General features: G+C 40.0%; 1 protein-coding gene across 6 annotated transcripts in view; it reads right to left on the bottom strand.

Moving 5' to 3' along the window:
- Positions 1 to 1,005: 1,005 nt before the first annotated feature.
- kiaa0586 (KIAA0586 ortholog) overlaps positions 1,006 to 16,696 on the bottom strand; it is a 515,789-nt gene continuing 500,098 nt past the window's right edge. For 5 of the 6 annotated variants that reach the window (XM_043697759.1, XM_043697766.1, XM_043697760.1 and 2 more), the window contains one exon: positions 1,006 to 1,355. In XM_043697759.1, coding sequence (XP_043553694.1) covers positions 1,213 to 1,355 — 143 coding nt within the window. In that variant the 3' untranslated portion in view covers positions 1,006 to 1,212. The remainder of the gene's footprint in view (positions 1,356 to 16,696) is intronic. The other variant, XM_043697765.1, reaches the window with a different exon arrangement.

Raw genomic sequence — 16,696 nt, 5'->3', positions numbered from 1 at the left:
AGAAGTGAGGACTGCAGATGTTGGAAACCAGAGTTTAGATTAGAGTGGTGCTGGAAAAGCACAGCAGGTCAGGCAGCATCTGAGGAGCAGGAAAATCGACGTTTTGGGCAAAAGCCCTTCATTAGGAATGGAAGCAGGGAGCCTCCAGGGTGGAGAGATGGTCCCTGCCTCCATTCCTGATGAAGGGCTTTTGCCCAAAACATCGACTTTCCTGCTCCTCAGATGCTGCCTGACATGCTGTGCTTTTCCAGCACCACTCTAATCTAAAGCCTATTGACACTCCACTCTCACCATTTTGTATTTACCTTTTGACACTCTTAATTACCTGGAATTATGTTACCGTTATCTCTCTGCATTAAAAATTCTGTGCCTGTGTGCATCCCTTCACTTCACTTCACCTGATGAATGAGCAGCGCTCTGAAAGCTTGTGATTCCAAATAAACCTGTTGGATTATAACCTGGTGCTGTGCCTTCTGACTTTGTCCCAGTCCAACACTGGCACATCCACATCATAAATTGCAGCAACAGAGACAACAGAGTCTGCAAAATCTTGTCATTGTTGTCAAATTTACGTGCAGTTGAGTCTAAGGCTTCACAAAGATGACAATGTTGTGTACCAGTATCAACGTTTAAAAAAAATAGAAAATCAAGGTGGAACTTTTTTTTAAAGTGAGCAGAAGGAAAACCTACAGGCTTTTGGAAAATGTTAACAGATATTAATCTTTACAGAGTTTAGTGTAAATTGATGTATAAAAATATTTGATACAAGCAGATTTCTTATTTTTACATTTTTGTGCTATTTGTCCTGAGTACAGGTGATAACTATCAGCCAGCAAGGCATTTCAGCTTGTCAGCTGTCATTTTTAATGGGAATTGTATTTTCCCATTCCAGAAATATTGGTTTGGGAGAGAAACTAAAGGAACCCTGAACTACAAACATGGCATTTGAGTTTACCACATTTTTTTCTATAAAACACAATAATTATCGACTTCTAAGGAAATAGATCCATTTATTGCTTAATTAAAACACAATCATGAATGCATCAGGTTTATTACAATATATTGCAATCAAGAATAAGGCTTTTGCCATCATTTGTTACAACAAACATAAATTAAAATCACTGAAACTTAGAATTAAAAGATAACAATATTCCAAAATACTTAATAGAAAACTTTCATAATGATAAAAGCTTTTTATAAGAAAGTGAATGTTTAAAATATCTCAGCCCCAGAAGTGTCGTCACCATCTACAGTGCTGATGCTGCCAGATTGCTCCTCTTCATTCATGGAAGGTACTGTTACGGACATTTTCAAAGCAGTTGCTTGAAGTTCAGAAGAGTTTTCAGCCTTGGTACCTTTTTAAGAGTAATATTAAGCAAATTATGATGAATTCAGGTTCCAAAATTATGAAAAATATCTAACCTAAGGCGTGAGTAGATTGTTCCACAAGCGCAACCCAAGACTATTTTGCAGTACCCAAATTATTCCCCATTTCGCAGTAAACATTAACTTAAACTGCAGCCCATTATGCTCAATTTCAATAGCATATTTAGAAACTACCTATCAAATATCTGAACTGCAATAGGCAATTGCCACTGTTCAAAGAATAGGCCATTCAGCTCATCAAGTCTGCTCTGCCATTCAATAAGATCACTTTTTAAAAATTGCATCCCAATAGTGGTAGGGGCCCACTTGTGGTGCAGTGAGTGTCCCTAATCATGGTCTGAAAGACCTGGGTTCAAGTCCCACCTGCTCCAAAGATATGTAATAACATTGCTGAACAGGTCAATAGGGTGGAAACAGGCTACCCAGTCCAACAAGTCCACACTACCCCTCTGAACAGTGCCCCACCCCATCCCTGTGACTCTGCATCTACCATGGCTGACACCGCACCCTAAACATCCCTGAACACTATGGGCAAGTTAGCACTGCCAATCCACCTAACATGTACATCTTTGGACTGCTGGAGGAAACTGGCACACACGGCAGAAACCGCATGTACGGGGCAAACTCCTTACAGACAGTTGCCAAAGCGAATCGAACCGGGGTCCCTGGCACTGAGGCAGCTGTGCTACCAATGAACCACTGTGCTGCCCCAAATATTTGATATTCCTCCGCTAGCTATCCTGCCTTATCCCCATGACCCTTGATTCCGTTACTGACTTTTTAAAAAAAAATCTATCTCAATATGTTAAACACCCAGCCTCGACAGCTCTCATGGACTTATAAAGATGTACAGCATGGAAACAAACCCTTCGGTCCAATTTATGCATGTCGTCCAGAAATCCCACCCAATCTAGTCCCACCTGCCAGCACCCGGCCCATATCCCTCCAAACCTTTCCTAATCATATACCGATCCAGATGCCTTTTAAAGGTTGCAATTGTACTAGCCGCCACCACGTCCTCTGGCAGCTCATTCCTTACAAGCACCACCCTCTGAATGAAAAAGTTGCCGCTTAGGTCCCTTTTTATATCTTTCCCCTCTCACCCTAAACCTATGTCCTCTAGTTCGGGACTGCCCCATCCCAGGGAAAAGACTTTGTCTATTTACCCTATCTATGCCCCTCCCATGATTTTATAAACCTCTATAAGATCACTCCTCAGCCTCCGAAGCTCCAGGGAAAACAGCCCCAGCCTATTCAACTTCTCCCTATACCTCAAATCCTCCAACCCTGGCAACATCCCTGTAAATCTTTTCTGAACCCTTTCAAGTTGCACAACATCTTTCCAATAGGAAGGAGACCAGAATTGCAAGCAATATTCCAACAGTGGCCGAACCAATGTGCTAAGATTTGCTTTCCCAAAATGCAGCACCTAGCATTTATCTAAATTAAACTCCATCTGCCACTTCTTAACCCATTGGCCCATCTGATCAAGATCCTGTTGTAATCTGAGGTAACCTTCTTCACTGTCCACCACACCTCCAATTTGGTGTCATCTGCAAACTTACTAACTATACCTCTTATGCTGACATCCAAATCATTTATATAAATGACGAAAAGTAGTGGACCCAGCACCGATCCTTCTGGCACTCCAAACCCTCCATCACCACCCTCTGTCTTCTACCTTTGAGCCTGTTCTGTATCCAAATGGCTAGTTCTCCCTGTATTCCATGAGATCTAACCTTGCTAACCAGTCTCCCATGGGGAACCTTGTCAAATGCCTTACCGAAGTCCATATAGATCACATCTACTGCTCTGCCCTCATCAATGCTCTTCGTTACTTCTTGAAAAAAACTCCATCAAGTTTGTGAGACATGATTTCCCACACTCTCAAAGCCATGTTGACTCTCCCTAGTTAGTCCTTGCTTTTCCAAATACATATACATCTTGTCCCTCAGGACTCCCTCCAACAACTTGCCCACTATCGACATCCGGTTCACTGATCTATAGTTCCCTGGCTTGTCCTTACCACCTTTCTTAACCAGTAGCACCACATTAGCCAACCTCCAGTCTTCTAGCACCTCACCTGTGACTATCGATGATACAAATATCTCAGCAAGAGGCCCAGTAATCACTTCTCTAGCTTCCCACAGAGCTCGAGGGTACACCCGATCAGATCCTGGGGATTTATCCACTTTTATGCATTTCAAGGCATCCAGCACTTCCTCCTCTGTAACATGGACATTTTTCAAGATGTCACCATCTATTTCCCTACATTCTACATCTTCCATGTCCTTTTCCACAGAGAAAACTGATGCAAAAGACTCGTTTTGTATCTCCCCCATCTCCTGCAGTTCCACACAAAGGCCGCCTTGCTGATCTTTGAGGGGCCCTGTTCACTCCCTAGTTACCCTTTTGTCCTTAAGGTATTTGTAAAAAAAACCTTTGGATTCTCCCTAACTCTATTTGCCAAAGCTATCTCATGTCCCCTTTTTTGCCCTCCTGATTTCCCTCTTAAGTATACTCCTACTGCCTTTATACTCTTCTAAAGATTCACTTGGTCTCTTCCGTCTATATTTGACATGTTTCCTTCTTTTTCTTAACCAAACCCTCAATTTCTCTAGTCATCTAGCATTCCCTGTACGTACCAGCCGTTCCTTTTATCCTAACTGGAATATAGTGTCTCTGGACTCTCGTTATCTCATTTCTGAAGGCTTCCTATTTTCCAGCCGTCCCTTTACCTGCGAACATCTGCCCCCAATCAGCTTTGTGGTAAAGATTTTCATATACTCTGAGAGGATGTCAGCGTGAAGGACAAGGCTGACAGGAGTAGGGAACACTGGATAATTAGACATATTGAGGCTCTGGTCAAGAAAAAGGAGGAGGCACATGACAATATAAGCAACTGGAATCAAGTGAATCCCTTGTGTAAAGGGAGTAGGAGCATACTTAGGAAAGAAATCAGAAAGGCAAAAAAGGGGATGAGAGCTTTGGCAGATAAAGTTAAGGAGAATCTTATCCTTAACTTATCGGATTGAGTGAACATATTTAACACAATAGCTAAATAATGAATACCTCAAGTAATACTCTTTTCCAACACAGTAAGATATTTTAAATTCACAGCATATTGTATACACTGTACACTTTAGATTTTACTGAGTGGCTAGGATTGCCATTGATTTTGGGATGGATTCCAGGGAATAATACAGGTGGTATACTGGTCTGTGTGCCAATGCTGAGTAGACTATGGCTGTGCTTGACAGTTACTCAATTCTGCTGAGATGCAGCATGGTCTGGGTGTTTAGCATGAAACTGCCCTGTATTTGCAGTGGACTAGAGTTGGAAAGAAGTTAAATCATCGCTTGGCAAATACCATATCTAAAGAGTAAGAACCATTCTTGCCTAAATATTTTTCGAGCCAACAAATGCAAATTGATTTTTGGTCCTTCTACTGTTAAACATGTTGCGATTAAATTTTGTTGTAAGTAGAAAATAATTTAAGGGCATAACTTTCTCAAACACAACGATTCTAAATACTCCTCGCTAAACCATGCAATATATTCTGAAAATGTTTTAAATTCCTAAACTAGAATTATTTTAACAATTTATGTTGCAGGCTCTGTAGATTCAAAAGACTAGTATTATAAATAAAATCATTGCGATGATAAATGCTGTTTTTTCCCTCAAGGAAAACATATACTCGGATTTAAGTTACTTAGCTTGAGGATATCTTATTGTAAGTAATAACATTCAGTTAAAAGCTTCATATTCAATGCCAGTGAGCATTTACTTACCATCAAATGATCTTTGAACAAATAAAATTAGTTTATATGCCAGAGTGTAATAAAATTATTTTCTATCAACACTCTAATCATTCAAACTATAAACTCTGTGCTTTCCAATTGATGGTCTTTACTGAAGATTTGCTTTGGCCTCTGCTGCAAATATTTTATTTTGCTTGTCGCAACACAGATGACGTATGGTGGGATGAGGTAGAACTACGGAAAGCCAAGCAGAAAGAGTAGCGTTGTTGTGACAGCACCTCACTGTTCATGCAAGGGTGATGAAAATTCATTACTTTTCCAATGAAATATAGTGATACACTGATCTGTCAAGTGTTACATATTAGAAGTGATCATTAATTAGATTTTTAATGAAAATAATGTGAATGTAATCAATAATGCAATGGAGCTCTGCATTTTTATGCATATGACATTCTAAGTTTCTGTTGAATTGATGGGGATAACTTAAAGCTACTTGCTGAAGCATAAAGTCAATATTTGCAATAATATTGACTGGATTTTATGAATAAAAAATCATAGCCAAAGCATAGTAATACTAGCCACCATTGTTTTCAAGTACTTAGACTTCAAATGATTTTCAGGTTCTATAATTCACTATTTGTGCTTCAAACACCCAAAGCAAAGTAGAAAATCCTGGGTATGGCCCTCATTGAAATAGTATAATTCAGTTGGCAATGCAGACTTTGAGATAAAATCTGCTGAGTCCTTTAACTTTTTTCATTGTTTGTTCAGAATGGAGAGATTTTTGAGAAACTATCTTACATATGAGATTAGGGAAGAAAACAGTGATATATAAAGGATCTAAAAGCAAAAGAACAGGCAAATCAATTTAGTTGTAAGTTTGAGTTGTTTTAGCTGATGATAGAAATAGGATCAATGCATATATTTTTTTAAGATATTCCTGGCGGGGGGAGGGAAGGTTAAGAGCCCAAGAATGGGAAGCATGATGTGCAGTGCAGCTGAAATTATGATTGCTGCCTCATTAAATTTCCTGGTGGCACATTGAGTTGCAGAGATGAGGCTAATGCATGTCAATTATTATGCAAACCTATCATGTGCTTTTATTTGTTTCTATTTTTTAAAACTTCCATCACCATAGTCCTATTGGGCTGCATTCTCAATGGAGAGAGGTGACTGGTAGGTTAACCTGAGATCACCATGTTTCAAGCAAAGGGGAGAGGTTGAGAAGGGCAGTTCTTCATGAAAACCTCAGTCGGTGTGGGAATTGAACCCATGCTGTTGGTGTCACTCTACATTGCAAACCAGCCATCCAGCCAACTGAGTTTTTCATTCCAGATGATGCAAACTCTGGACATGGAGAACTACCTGGCATCTGCAGCTCTCAAAATGCTTGTCACAGCAACCATCCAAACTGTTTCTTCACAATGATGTCTGTGCATGCTTCACGGACACTACAATCCTCAAACGTTTGTCCATGGACTGTTATCTACCTCTATGCCATGTTTCCCCCTCCTATATTTCTTTTCTCCAAGTGCTTATCCAAATTCCTTCTGAACACTAATTTTGATCTTATCAACCACAATATCAGGAGGGAGGGCATCTTAAATACTAACCACCCTATGTATAAAGGTTTTACCTTGTCGTCTTTGGTTCTTTTGCAAATAAACTGAAATTTAATTAAATCTGAGCCAACCGATTGGTTATTAGAAACCAAATCAATTTATTCTATTAACCCATCATAGTTTTTATACACCACCACCGAATTTCTTCAGGTTTGTTGGCTCAAAGGAGAACAACCTCACTTCTCTCTAATCCCTCAGGCCCGGAGTTGTTGTAATAAATCTCTTCTGAACCCTCTACAATGCCTTCACATCCACAACTGGAAACTAGAGTTACTGTACGATTGAACTGTTTCATATAGGTTTGCAAAGTGCCTTTTGCTTTTATACTCTATGCCTCTATTTACAAAGATCATTGAAAGCGCAGGTTTACACTCACAACTCTTTCAGACAATTTGGTTATTCACATCCTGTAACCAGTTCTACATTGAACCTAACCCTATGCCAAAGATCACAACTTTTTTCAAAGGCTCTTGTTGATCATTTTGAGGACCATTTTTTCATTCTACTAATTTTATTAGGTGTTGAAGTCATGTAGTAACAATTCCTGTATTTGAGTTGACCTTTTTGGGTTATTTGGACTCTCAGCAACAAAGTTAGAAGAATTCATCAATATTTGGTGGAAATGACATGCAAAAATCCAGAATGAGGAAAAATTAATTGGCGGAGAGCAGACCTTAATGGGACAAGAACAGAGCAGGGTGGGATTGGTTGGAATGAGAGGTTAGCAGAAGAACAGTAACTGAACATTGGGCTATCTTCAAAGGAGAGGCAGTTCAGGTACAATCAAGGTATATTTTTTCAAATGGGAAAAGTGAGTAAACAAATCCAGAGCTCCTTGGATGATGATTGTGTGCCACTCTGGTCTCCCTCCTTTAGGAAGGATGTTGCCAAACCTGAAAGGGTTCAGAAAAGATTTACAAGGATGTTATTAAGGTTGGAGGGTTTGAGCTTCAGGGGGAGGCCGAATCGGCTGGGGCTGTTTTCTCTGATGTTTTGGAGGCCAGAGGAGTGACCTTAAAATCATGAGGGGCATGGATAGGCTAAATAGTCAAGATCTTTTCCCTGGGTTAGGGGAATCCGAAAGTAAATGGCATAGGTTTAGGGTGAGAGGGGAAAGATTTAAAAGGGACCTAACAGGCAACTTTTTCATGCAATGAATGGTGTGTTTGTGTATGGAATAAGCTGGTGGAGGCTGGTACAATTACAACATTTAAAAGGCATCAGGATGAGTATATGAATAGGAGGGGTTTTAGTGGAATTCTGGCAAGTGGGACTAGATTGATTTTAGGATATCTAGTCGACATGGATGAGTTGGACTGAAGGGTTTGTTTCTGTGCTGTATAATCTCTATGATTAGCAACCATTATAGAGGTTACCAAAACACTCACATGAATATATAAATAATAGTAGTACAGCCAATTAGGGACCATAGATGTAAATTCCCAAAGTGTTAAAAGAATACTTTGCATCTGTCATTCCCAAAGAAAGAGATGCCATCTAGGCCATGATGACAGAGGAGGAAACTCAGTTACTAGAAGGATCCAGAATTAATAGGGCAGAAGCACTGGATAGACTGTTGGCACATTAAGTTGATAAGTATTGGGATCAAAGCGATGCATCCAAGGACTTTGAGGAAGCGGAAGTGGAATTTGTAGGGGCACTGACCATCATATATCAGTCTTCCCTATACTTGGGAGGCATCAAAAGACTGGAAAATTACAAAATTACTGCCTTATCCAAGAAAGGCTGCAAGGATAAACCTAGGGATTACAGACCAGTTGGTTTAGCTTCATTTATGGGAAAACTTCTAGAAATAATTTATTTGGAATAGAATTAGTCGTTACAGGGAGAAAGATGGGTTGTTTATGAAGCATCAGTGTGGATTTCTAAAGGGGTAATTGTATTCAACTAACTCGCTGGAGTTATTTGAAGAGGTACCAGTGATGTAGTGTATATTCAGGTGTTTAATCTAATGCCACAGATAACAAATTAGTGAGGAAATAATAGGTAACAGATGAGATTCAATGAAGAGAAGTGATGCATTATAATAGGAAGAACATTGAAAGATCATATAAGGACTAAAATTCTAAGCAGGTCACAGGAGCGGAGAGACCTGGGTATTTATGTGAACCAATCATTTAAAGCAGCAGGGCAGGCAGAGAAAGCAGGTAATAAAGCGTACAGTATTCTTGGCTTTATTACAGAGTACAAGATCAGGGAGAAAATGTTGAACTTGTATGAGACACTTTATTTGACCTCACCCTGGTGTACTGTGTATAGTTCTGCGCACCACGTTAAGAAAGCTGTGAAAGCATTGAAGTGAGTACAGAAGCGGGTTACTTCAGTAACAAGGATAGATTGAAAAGACTGAGACTGTGCTCTCCTTGGAGAGAAAGCTAATGGACAATTTGATAGAGGTTTCCAAAATCATGAGTGGGCTGTGTTATGGACCAGGTCAGGGCCCCCTCAAAACATTTCAAGAAAGTGGCCCAGACCCGAACTTTGCTTGTTTTAAGCAGATATAATGTGGATATTCCAGGAGTGATGTAGCTGGTCAACCCATTTAGTTTTAAACAAACCAGAATTTATTTACAAGATTACCGAATGAAACACAAACAAAAGAGAACAGAATACTGGATAACAACCTATCTGAAAACCCAATAGGTCATCCCAACTTAATGCTGCTGTTCCAAATACTTGCAACAATCCCCATAAACCCCCTCTGGCACAAAAGGTAAAATCAAACACAGGGTCTTATAGGAGAGAAGTCAGAGAGACAGTACCAGCCTGGACCTGCTTCTTTGGATCCAGCAGCTGCAGAACACTGCCGTGCTAAAACCAAACTCGAGAAAATCTGAGCTGGGAGAACTGGCCAATCCCCTTTCATTGTAAAAGTGCTCTTTGTAAAAAAAAAAACTTGAAAGCCTTTTTCTTGAGGCAGTATCTGTTAGCTGTAATCCCTCAAACCCTTCAACTTAAACTTTTTGGAGTCTATGTCTTTTATCCCAAAATTTCTACACAAACTTCAATGGCTTATGGTCAGTGTATATGATTGTTTCAGATACGTTACTCGTAATATTAACATTGGAATTTTGTAATACCAACACAAAGCTCAAAGTCTCCTTCTCAACTGTCGAATATTTCTGCTGATGAATGTTCAATTTCCTGGAGAATACTCGATAGGTCTTTCTACCTTCTCATCTCCCTACAAGAGCACAGCACTGACACCCACATTTCTCTCACCAATAGCCACCTTGAATGGCTTTGCATAATTAGGTGTGGCTAATACTAAGGTAGTGGTTAACACAGCTTTCAAGCTGTCAAATGCCTGCCAACAGTCCGCTGTCCACCAAAACTTCTTGCCTTTCTTTAGCAATTCAGTGAACAGAGCAGCCACACTGCCAAAATTTGGTACGAATTTTCAATAAAATCCACTCAATCCCAGGAACTGTAGTATTGCTCTTTTTGATGCTGGTTGAGAAACTCCCCAATTATCTTTGTTTTTGCATCCCGTAGGACCACTTGTCAAAGTCCAATAACATGGCGTAGGAAGGTGACTTAGGCTTTGGCAAATTCACTTTTGGCCAGGTTTACCACCAAACCTGCCTCCCGAAGTTGATTGAACAAATCTGATAAATGTTGCAAATGTTCCTTCCATGGATAACTAAAAATCAACAGGTCATCAATATATACGACACAGTTGGGTTATCCAACAATGACCTCATTAGTTATTCTCTGAAATGTGGCTGGCGCACCCCTCATACCAAACTGCATGACTTTAAACTGATACAGTCCACTCGGTGTTACGAAAGCTGAAAATGCCTTTGCTCTTTCTAACAGAGGTACCTGCCAGTATCCTCTGAACAAGTCCAATCTAAGTTGCTTGTCCCACTTTTTCAACACAGTCCTCCAAACGTGGAATTAGATATGCATCAGTCTTTGTAAGTGCATTGACTTTGTGACAGTCCACACATAACTGCTGGGTACCGTCTGGTTTTGGCACCATTACTATGAGTTAGCTCCAGTCACTGTAACTCACTTCAATTATGCCATTTTGGAGCATGCGCTCAATCTCCTTTTGAATCTGTGCCAACTTTAGAGGACTATGCCTATAAGGATGGTGCTTAATCGGAACAGCATCTCCTATCTCTACATCATGCATCATTGGGTTAGTACTTCCCAACTTGTTTCTACGTATCTCCCCAAGTGATACTAATAACTCTCAGGTCATTTCGATTTTCCTTTTGGAAAGGAATTAAATCAAATTATCCCAAAGTTTGACAATTTCCTCATTGTCCAATTTAATTTGAGGAATGTCCAATTCAGAATCCTCTGAACTTGGTTCTTCCCTCAGTTGTAACCATTAACACTTTCTTCTCTTGCTTTGCTTCCCCATCAAAATACCTTTTGAACATATTCTTATTACACACACAGACAGATTCCTTTCTGTCTGGAGTCCTTATCAAATAGTTCACCTCACTTAATTTCCTTTTGACTTGATAAGGTCCAATAAACCTTGCTTTTAAAGGTTCACCTATCACTGGAAGTAACACTAATACTTTATCCCTGATAGCAAAATTGTGAATTTTTGATTTCCTGTCTACTTCTTATTTCATTGTATGCTGTGATACTTTTAGTATCTAGCCAACTCCCCTGCTCCATTTAATCATTCCCTAAAATTTGACACAATCCAAATATGTGGTCTCTGAATCCTGACTTACTGATTTCTCCTTAATCAACTTTAGTGGTCCTATCACTTCATGCCCAAAAATAATTCAGATGGACTGAATTTGGTTGATGCATTTGGTGCATCTCTGATCACCAAAAGCACAAATGGAATTCCCTTATCCTAATCATCTGATCTTTAATGTCTGATGCCACCTTTTCTAGATGTCCCTGTGACTCTGGATGGTATGCAGTAGATTTGAATTGTTTTATTCCTAAGCTGTCCATAACTTGAATAATTTCAAGATGAAATTTGACCCTTGATCTGATTGTATTTAGTGAAAAATTTGAGGAACCCTTCTACAATCCTTCTAGCTGTGATGGAAGGATTGAAATGGAATGGCCTCTGGGAATCCAGTAGACACATGCACTATTGTTAACAAATACTGATTCCCACTTTTTTGTTTTAGGTAGGGGTCCTACACAATCAATTAAGACTCTTGTAAAAGGTTCCTCAAATGCAGGAATAGGTATTAAAGGTGTGGGTTTTAACACTGCCTGTGGGTTTCCAATTACCTGACATGTATGACATGTCTGGCAAAATTGGTCTTCACAAAGATGTAGTTGAAGCCAGTAAAAATGTTTTGTTTAAATTTTAGCTTGAGTTTTTATCACTTCAGAATGACGCCCTAGTGGTAGGACACCGCAACACCTCCTTTCTATAATCCACTGGCAATACGACTCGATGAACTTCTGCCCATTTCTCATCTGCCTGAATATGTGATGGTCTCCACTTCCTCACTAAGACGTGATTTTTAAGAATAATAACATTCAGGGATACATTCAGATAGTTTTTCTGTGTCTGCCTTTTGATACAATTGTTTAAAATTTTCATCTTTCTGCTCTAACTTAGTTAATTTATCTTAGCTAATGATGTCTGCTGTGTCATCTGTGCCTTTGTATCAACCATCTGATCAAACAGGGTCTCTGCTAATGCCACTTCAACTTTCTTATCTGTGCTCTTTTTGATGTCTCCTGTTTCAACTGGTGACTTTGTGACCTTTGTTACCACAGTCAGGAAAATTCCCGGGGTATGTGTCCTGCAATAGTTCAGATGCCTGAGTTTCCACTGGCTTTTCAACCACAACTCGTACCAGGGAACCAGCTGTATAGTTAGCAAGGACAAATTATATTCCTGGAGCTGAGACTTCATCCAGTACTCCTACCATGACTTCTCCACTCTTCACTGGACACTCTAACCTTACTTTACATAATTTCGCATGATTTGTCTCACTGTGAGTTCCTGTTACTCGTAACTTTTCTAGCAGTAGTCCTTCAGAAGTTCATATCTCCTCATGTTTCAACATCATAGATTGAGGGGATCCTGGGTATCTCTTAATATTGTAACCTCTTTACCTGCTGCTCCTGGCCTATGTGAGTAAACTTTAAGAAGATCTGGCACTTTCTCCTTAATTAATCTCTAACCGGGTTGTACATTCTGGTGCATTTCTAGCCTAAACTGTGCTTCTGTAACCACCCAAACAAAACTCACTGGCTTATCCTGTTTTCTTATATCTGGCTTCCCAGTGTTTTTCTGAACCCACCAACACTGATTTCATATGGCCTACTTTATTGTAGTGAAAATACCAGAGCTTTCTAACTTCTCTGTCCCCTTCAAGGGTTTTCTTTTTGGCCTGTGGTAAGTTATCCTTATGATCTTCAGTGAGATCTGCCTTTCCCTTTCCACACGAATATTTCTCTTTTTCCCCAATTTCTATCTCTCACAGATTGAAATTGACTTTGGAAGTCAAACTTTGATTTATGGTCCAACTCATAATCATCAGCCATTTCAGCTGCTAATCCTGCCATTTTTACTCTTTGCTCTTCAACATGAATTCTTACTACTTCAGGAAATGAATTTTTGAACTCCTCCAAAATAATAGTCTCTCTGAGCGTGTCATAGGTTTGCTCTATTTTTAATGCCTTTATCCAACTATCAAATTACTTTGTTTGATCCTTTCAAACTCAATGTGGGTTTGACCAGGGTCCTTCCTTAGTTTCCTGAAATGTCCATAGGCCTCTGGCACAAGCTCATTTGCACTTAAGATGGCTTTCTTCACTTCCTCATATGCCTCAGATACCTCCTCTGATAGTGATGCAAATACCTCACTAGCTCTACCTGCAAGTTTTGTTTGGATCAACAAAACCCACATGGTCACTCGCCACTGCATTTGTTTAGCCATCTTTTTTAAAATGAGATGAAAAAGGTTTCCACAACCTTCTCATTAAATATTTTCAAACATTGCCTAAATTTGAACACTTTCTCACCAGGCCTTTGGCTACCATGGGTTAGGTCATCCTCACTCTGTCCCTCACTAAGCTTACCTTCAGCCTTCATCTCCATTCTTTTTAAGCTGACTTTCCTGTCTAAGTGCCAATTTCTGAAGTTCAAACTCCCTCTCTGTTTTTGTTTGCTAAAGTGATTTGTTCTTTTTCTCTTTCCTCTGCTTTTAATTGTAATTCCTTGTCTTTTGCCTCTAACTCAATTCAAGCTGCTTCATTTTCAATTGAATTTTAGCCATCTCTGAAGATTCTGGCATTACCAGCAGATTTAAGTGCTAAGCCATTGCTATAATTACATCTCCTTGCCCCATAGAAGGAGGTCGCTCCAACGACAGCTTGTATGTTAATTCCAGCAGCTTGGCCTTAATCACCTTTTTTCTGTAAAAACCCCCAAGCACTGTTTAAATCAACTGAATTCAACACCCGGAACAAAAGACACTAACACCTATCACTCACTGCCTTCAAGTCCAACAACCCTAGTCCAAGTTTAGAATTGTAGAACAAATCCTGCAAAAAACCCTCAATGTTATGGACCAGGTCAGACCCCCACAAAACACTCAAGAAAGTTGCTAGTTGTTTTAAGCAGATATAATGTGGATATTCCAGGAATGATGCAGTTGGTCAACCCACTTAGTTTTAAACAAAACAGAATTTATTTACAAGATTACCGAATGAAACAAACAAAAGAGAACAGAATACAGAATAATTTAACCTTTGCGATTTTTGAGAAGACTTGTAGCTCAGGCTGAGGAGCTGGAAGATTTGTTTTCGGATGTTTCGTCACCATTCTAAGTAACATCATCAGTGAGCCTCCATTGAAGCGCTGGTGTTCCATCGCAATTTCTATTTATGTGTCTTGGTCTGTTATGGTGGGTGATATAATTTCTGGTTCTTTTTCTCAGACGTTGTTAAATGGGGTCCAAATCGATAAGTTTATTGATGGAGTTCTGGTGTGAATGCCAGGCCTCTAGGAATTTCCGTGCATGTCTCTGTTTAGCCTGTCCTTGGACGGATGTGTTGGCTCAGTCTAAGTGGTGTCCTTCTTTGGCTGTGTGTAAGGATACTAGTGATAGTGGGTCATGTCTTTTGGTGGCTAGTTGGTGTTTGTGTATCCTAGTGGCTAGTTTCTTGCCTGTTTGTCTGATGTAGTGTTTGTTGCAGTCCTGCAGGGTATTTTGTAAATTACATTTGTTTTGCTGACTGTTGGTACAGGGTCCTTTTATCTTCATCAGTAGCTGTTTCAGTGTCTTGATAGATTTATGGGCTATCATGATACCAAGGGGTGAGAATAGTCTGGTAGTCATCTTAGAGATGTTTTTGAATGGTAGTGTGGTTGGAGTCTCTGGGCATGTCTTGTTGTTTGGGTTTGATGTTTAAGGATCAGCTGACTGTGTTGATTGGGTACCCGTTGTTCTTGAATACACTGTATAGGTATATTTATTCTGCTGCTTGTAATTCCTGGGTGCTGTGGTGTGTTTTGGCTCATTTAAATAATGCCCTGATGAAGCTCTTGTGGGTGTTGGGATGATTTGCGCCTGTAGTTGAGTATCTGGTCTGTGTTGCTTTTCTATAGATGCTGGTCTGCAGCTGTCCATTGACTGTATTTTATTTCACTGTGACATCGCGGAAGGTGAGTTGTTCTCTTCCTCTTTTGTGAAATTTATGCCAATAAGGATGATGTTACTGATATTGTAGGTTTCCTCTGATTTGCTCTGTTTTATGATGACAAAAATGTCATTCATGTAGCGGACCCAAAGCTTCGGTCGGATCGTGGGGAGGGCTGTTCATTCTAGTCTCTGCATAACTGCTTTCAATAAGAATCCTGATAATGGTGATCCCATGGATGTCCCATTGATTTGTTTGTAGATTTTGTCATTGAAGGTGAAGTGGGTAGTGAGGCACAAATCTACTAGTTTGAGGATGCTGTCCTTGCTGATGGATTTGGTGCTGTCTGGTGTTTTTTGTCCTTGGTTCGTGTTGTAGTGAGGTCAGTGTTTCTTTGACTAGGTTAATGTTAATGGATGTGAATAGGGCCATTAGGAGCCCATGATTTTGTCCTCTTCTCTCTTGGTGTCTTGATGTTCAGGAATTCTTGGGTGGAGTGGTAGTCTGTATGTCAGTGTGCTGGCAAGTGAGACTATGGATCTGAGGGGGGCCCCTGGTATGTGTATCTTAGGTAATCCATAGAAACAGGGTGTGTTGGATCCATCAGGTTTCATTCTTTGGAGATCGGTCTTGTTATTTTCGCCTGATTTTGTGAAGTTTCTTCAGTAATGCTGTGATACGGTTTTCTAGTTGTGGAGTTGGGTCCATCGCCACCTATTGGTAGATGTCGGTATCTGTGAGTAGTGAGTTCGCCTTTTCAATGTACTGTGTTCTATTTAGGATGGCAATCAGGTGCCCTTCGACTGCCAGTAGGATTACAATATTTGTCTTATGAGTCCTTCTAGGGCTTTCCTTTTCCTGTGTTTCGAGGTGATCCCTTCTTTCTTCCTGTTTAGAGTTGGTGCTACAGTCTGTCTGATGGCCTGTTAGGTTTCTTCCGTAAGTCTGTTGTCCTTTAAGGTTGGTTTCAGTGCTGCTAGGAATTCTTTTTGTCCATGTCTCTGTAGTTGTTGTTCATTCCTCTTACTAGGATGGCTTTTCCGTGTCTGTTAGTGGTCGGTCTGGCAGGTTCTTCATCTGTCTGTGTTGTTCTTTGGTGTGAGCTTGTCCAGTTTTGCTTGTAAGACTAGTATCCTTACACTTAGACGAAGAAGGACACCTCTTCAACTGGGACGGGCTGAACAGAGACACACAGGGAATTCCTAGAGGCTTTGCATTCAAACGGGAACTCTGTCAATAAACATATAGATTTGGACCCCATTTAACAACCTCTGAGATAAAGAACCAGAGATGATGTTACCCTCCTTTTAATAG

Source organism: Chiloscyllium plagiosum, chromosome 10 (genome assembly GCF_004010195.1).
Source record: "Chiloscyllium plagiosum isolate BGI_BamShark_2017 chromosome 10, ASM401019v2, whole genome shotgun sequence".
Classification (NCBI taxonomy): Eukaryota; Metazoa; Chordata; class Chondrichthyes; order Orectolobiformes; family Hemiscylliidae; genus Chiloscyllium; species Chiloscyllium plagiosum.
The sequence above is the reverse complement of the archived record's forward strand: the minus strand, read 5'-3'. Positions and strand labels throughout refer to the sequence as shown.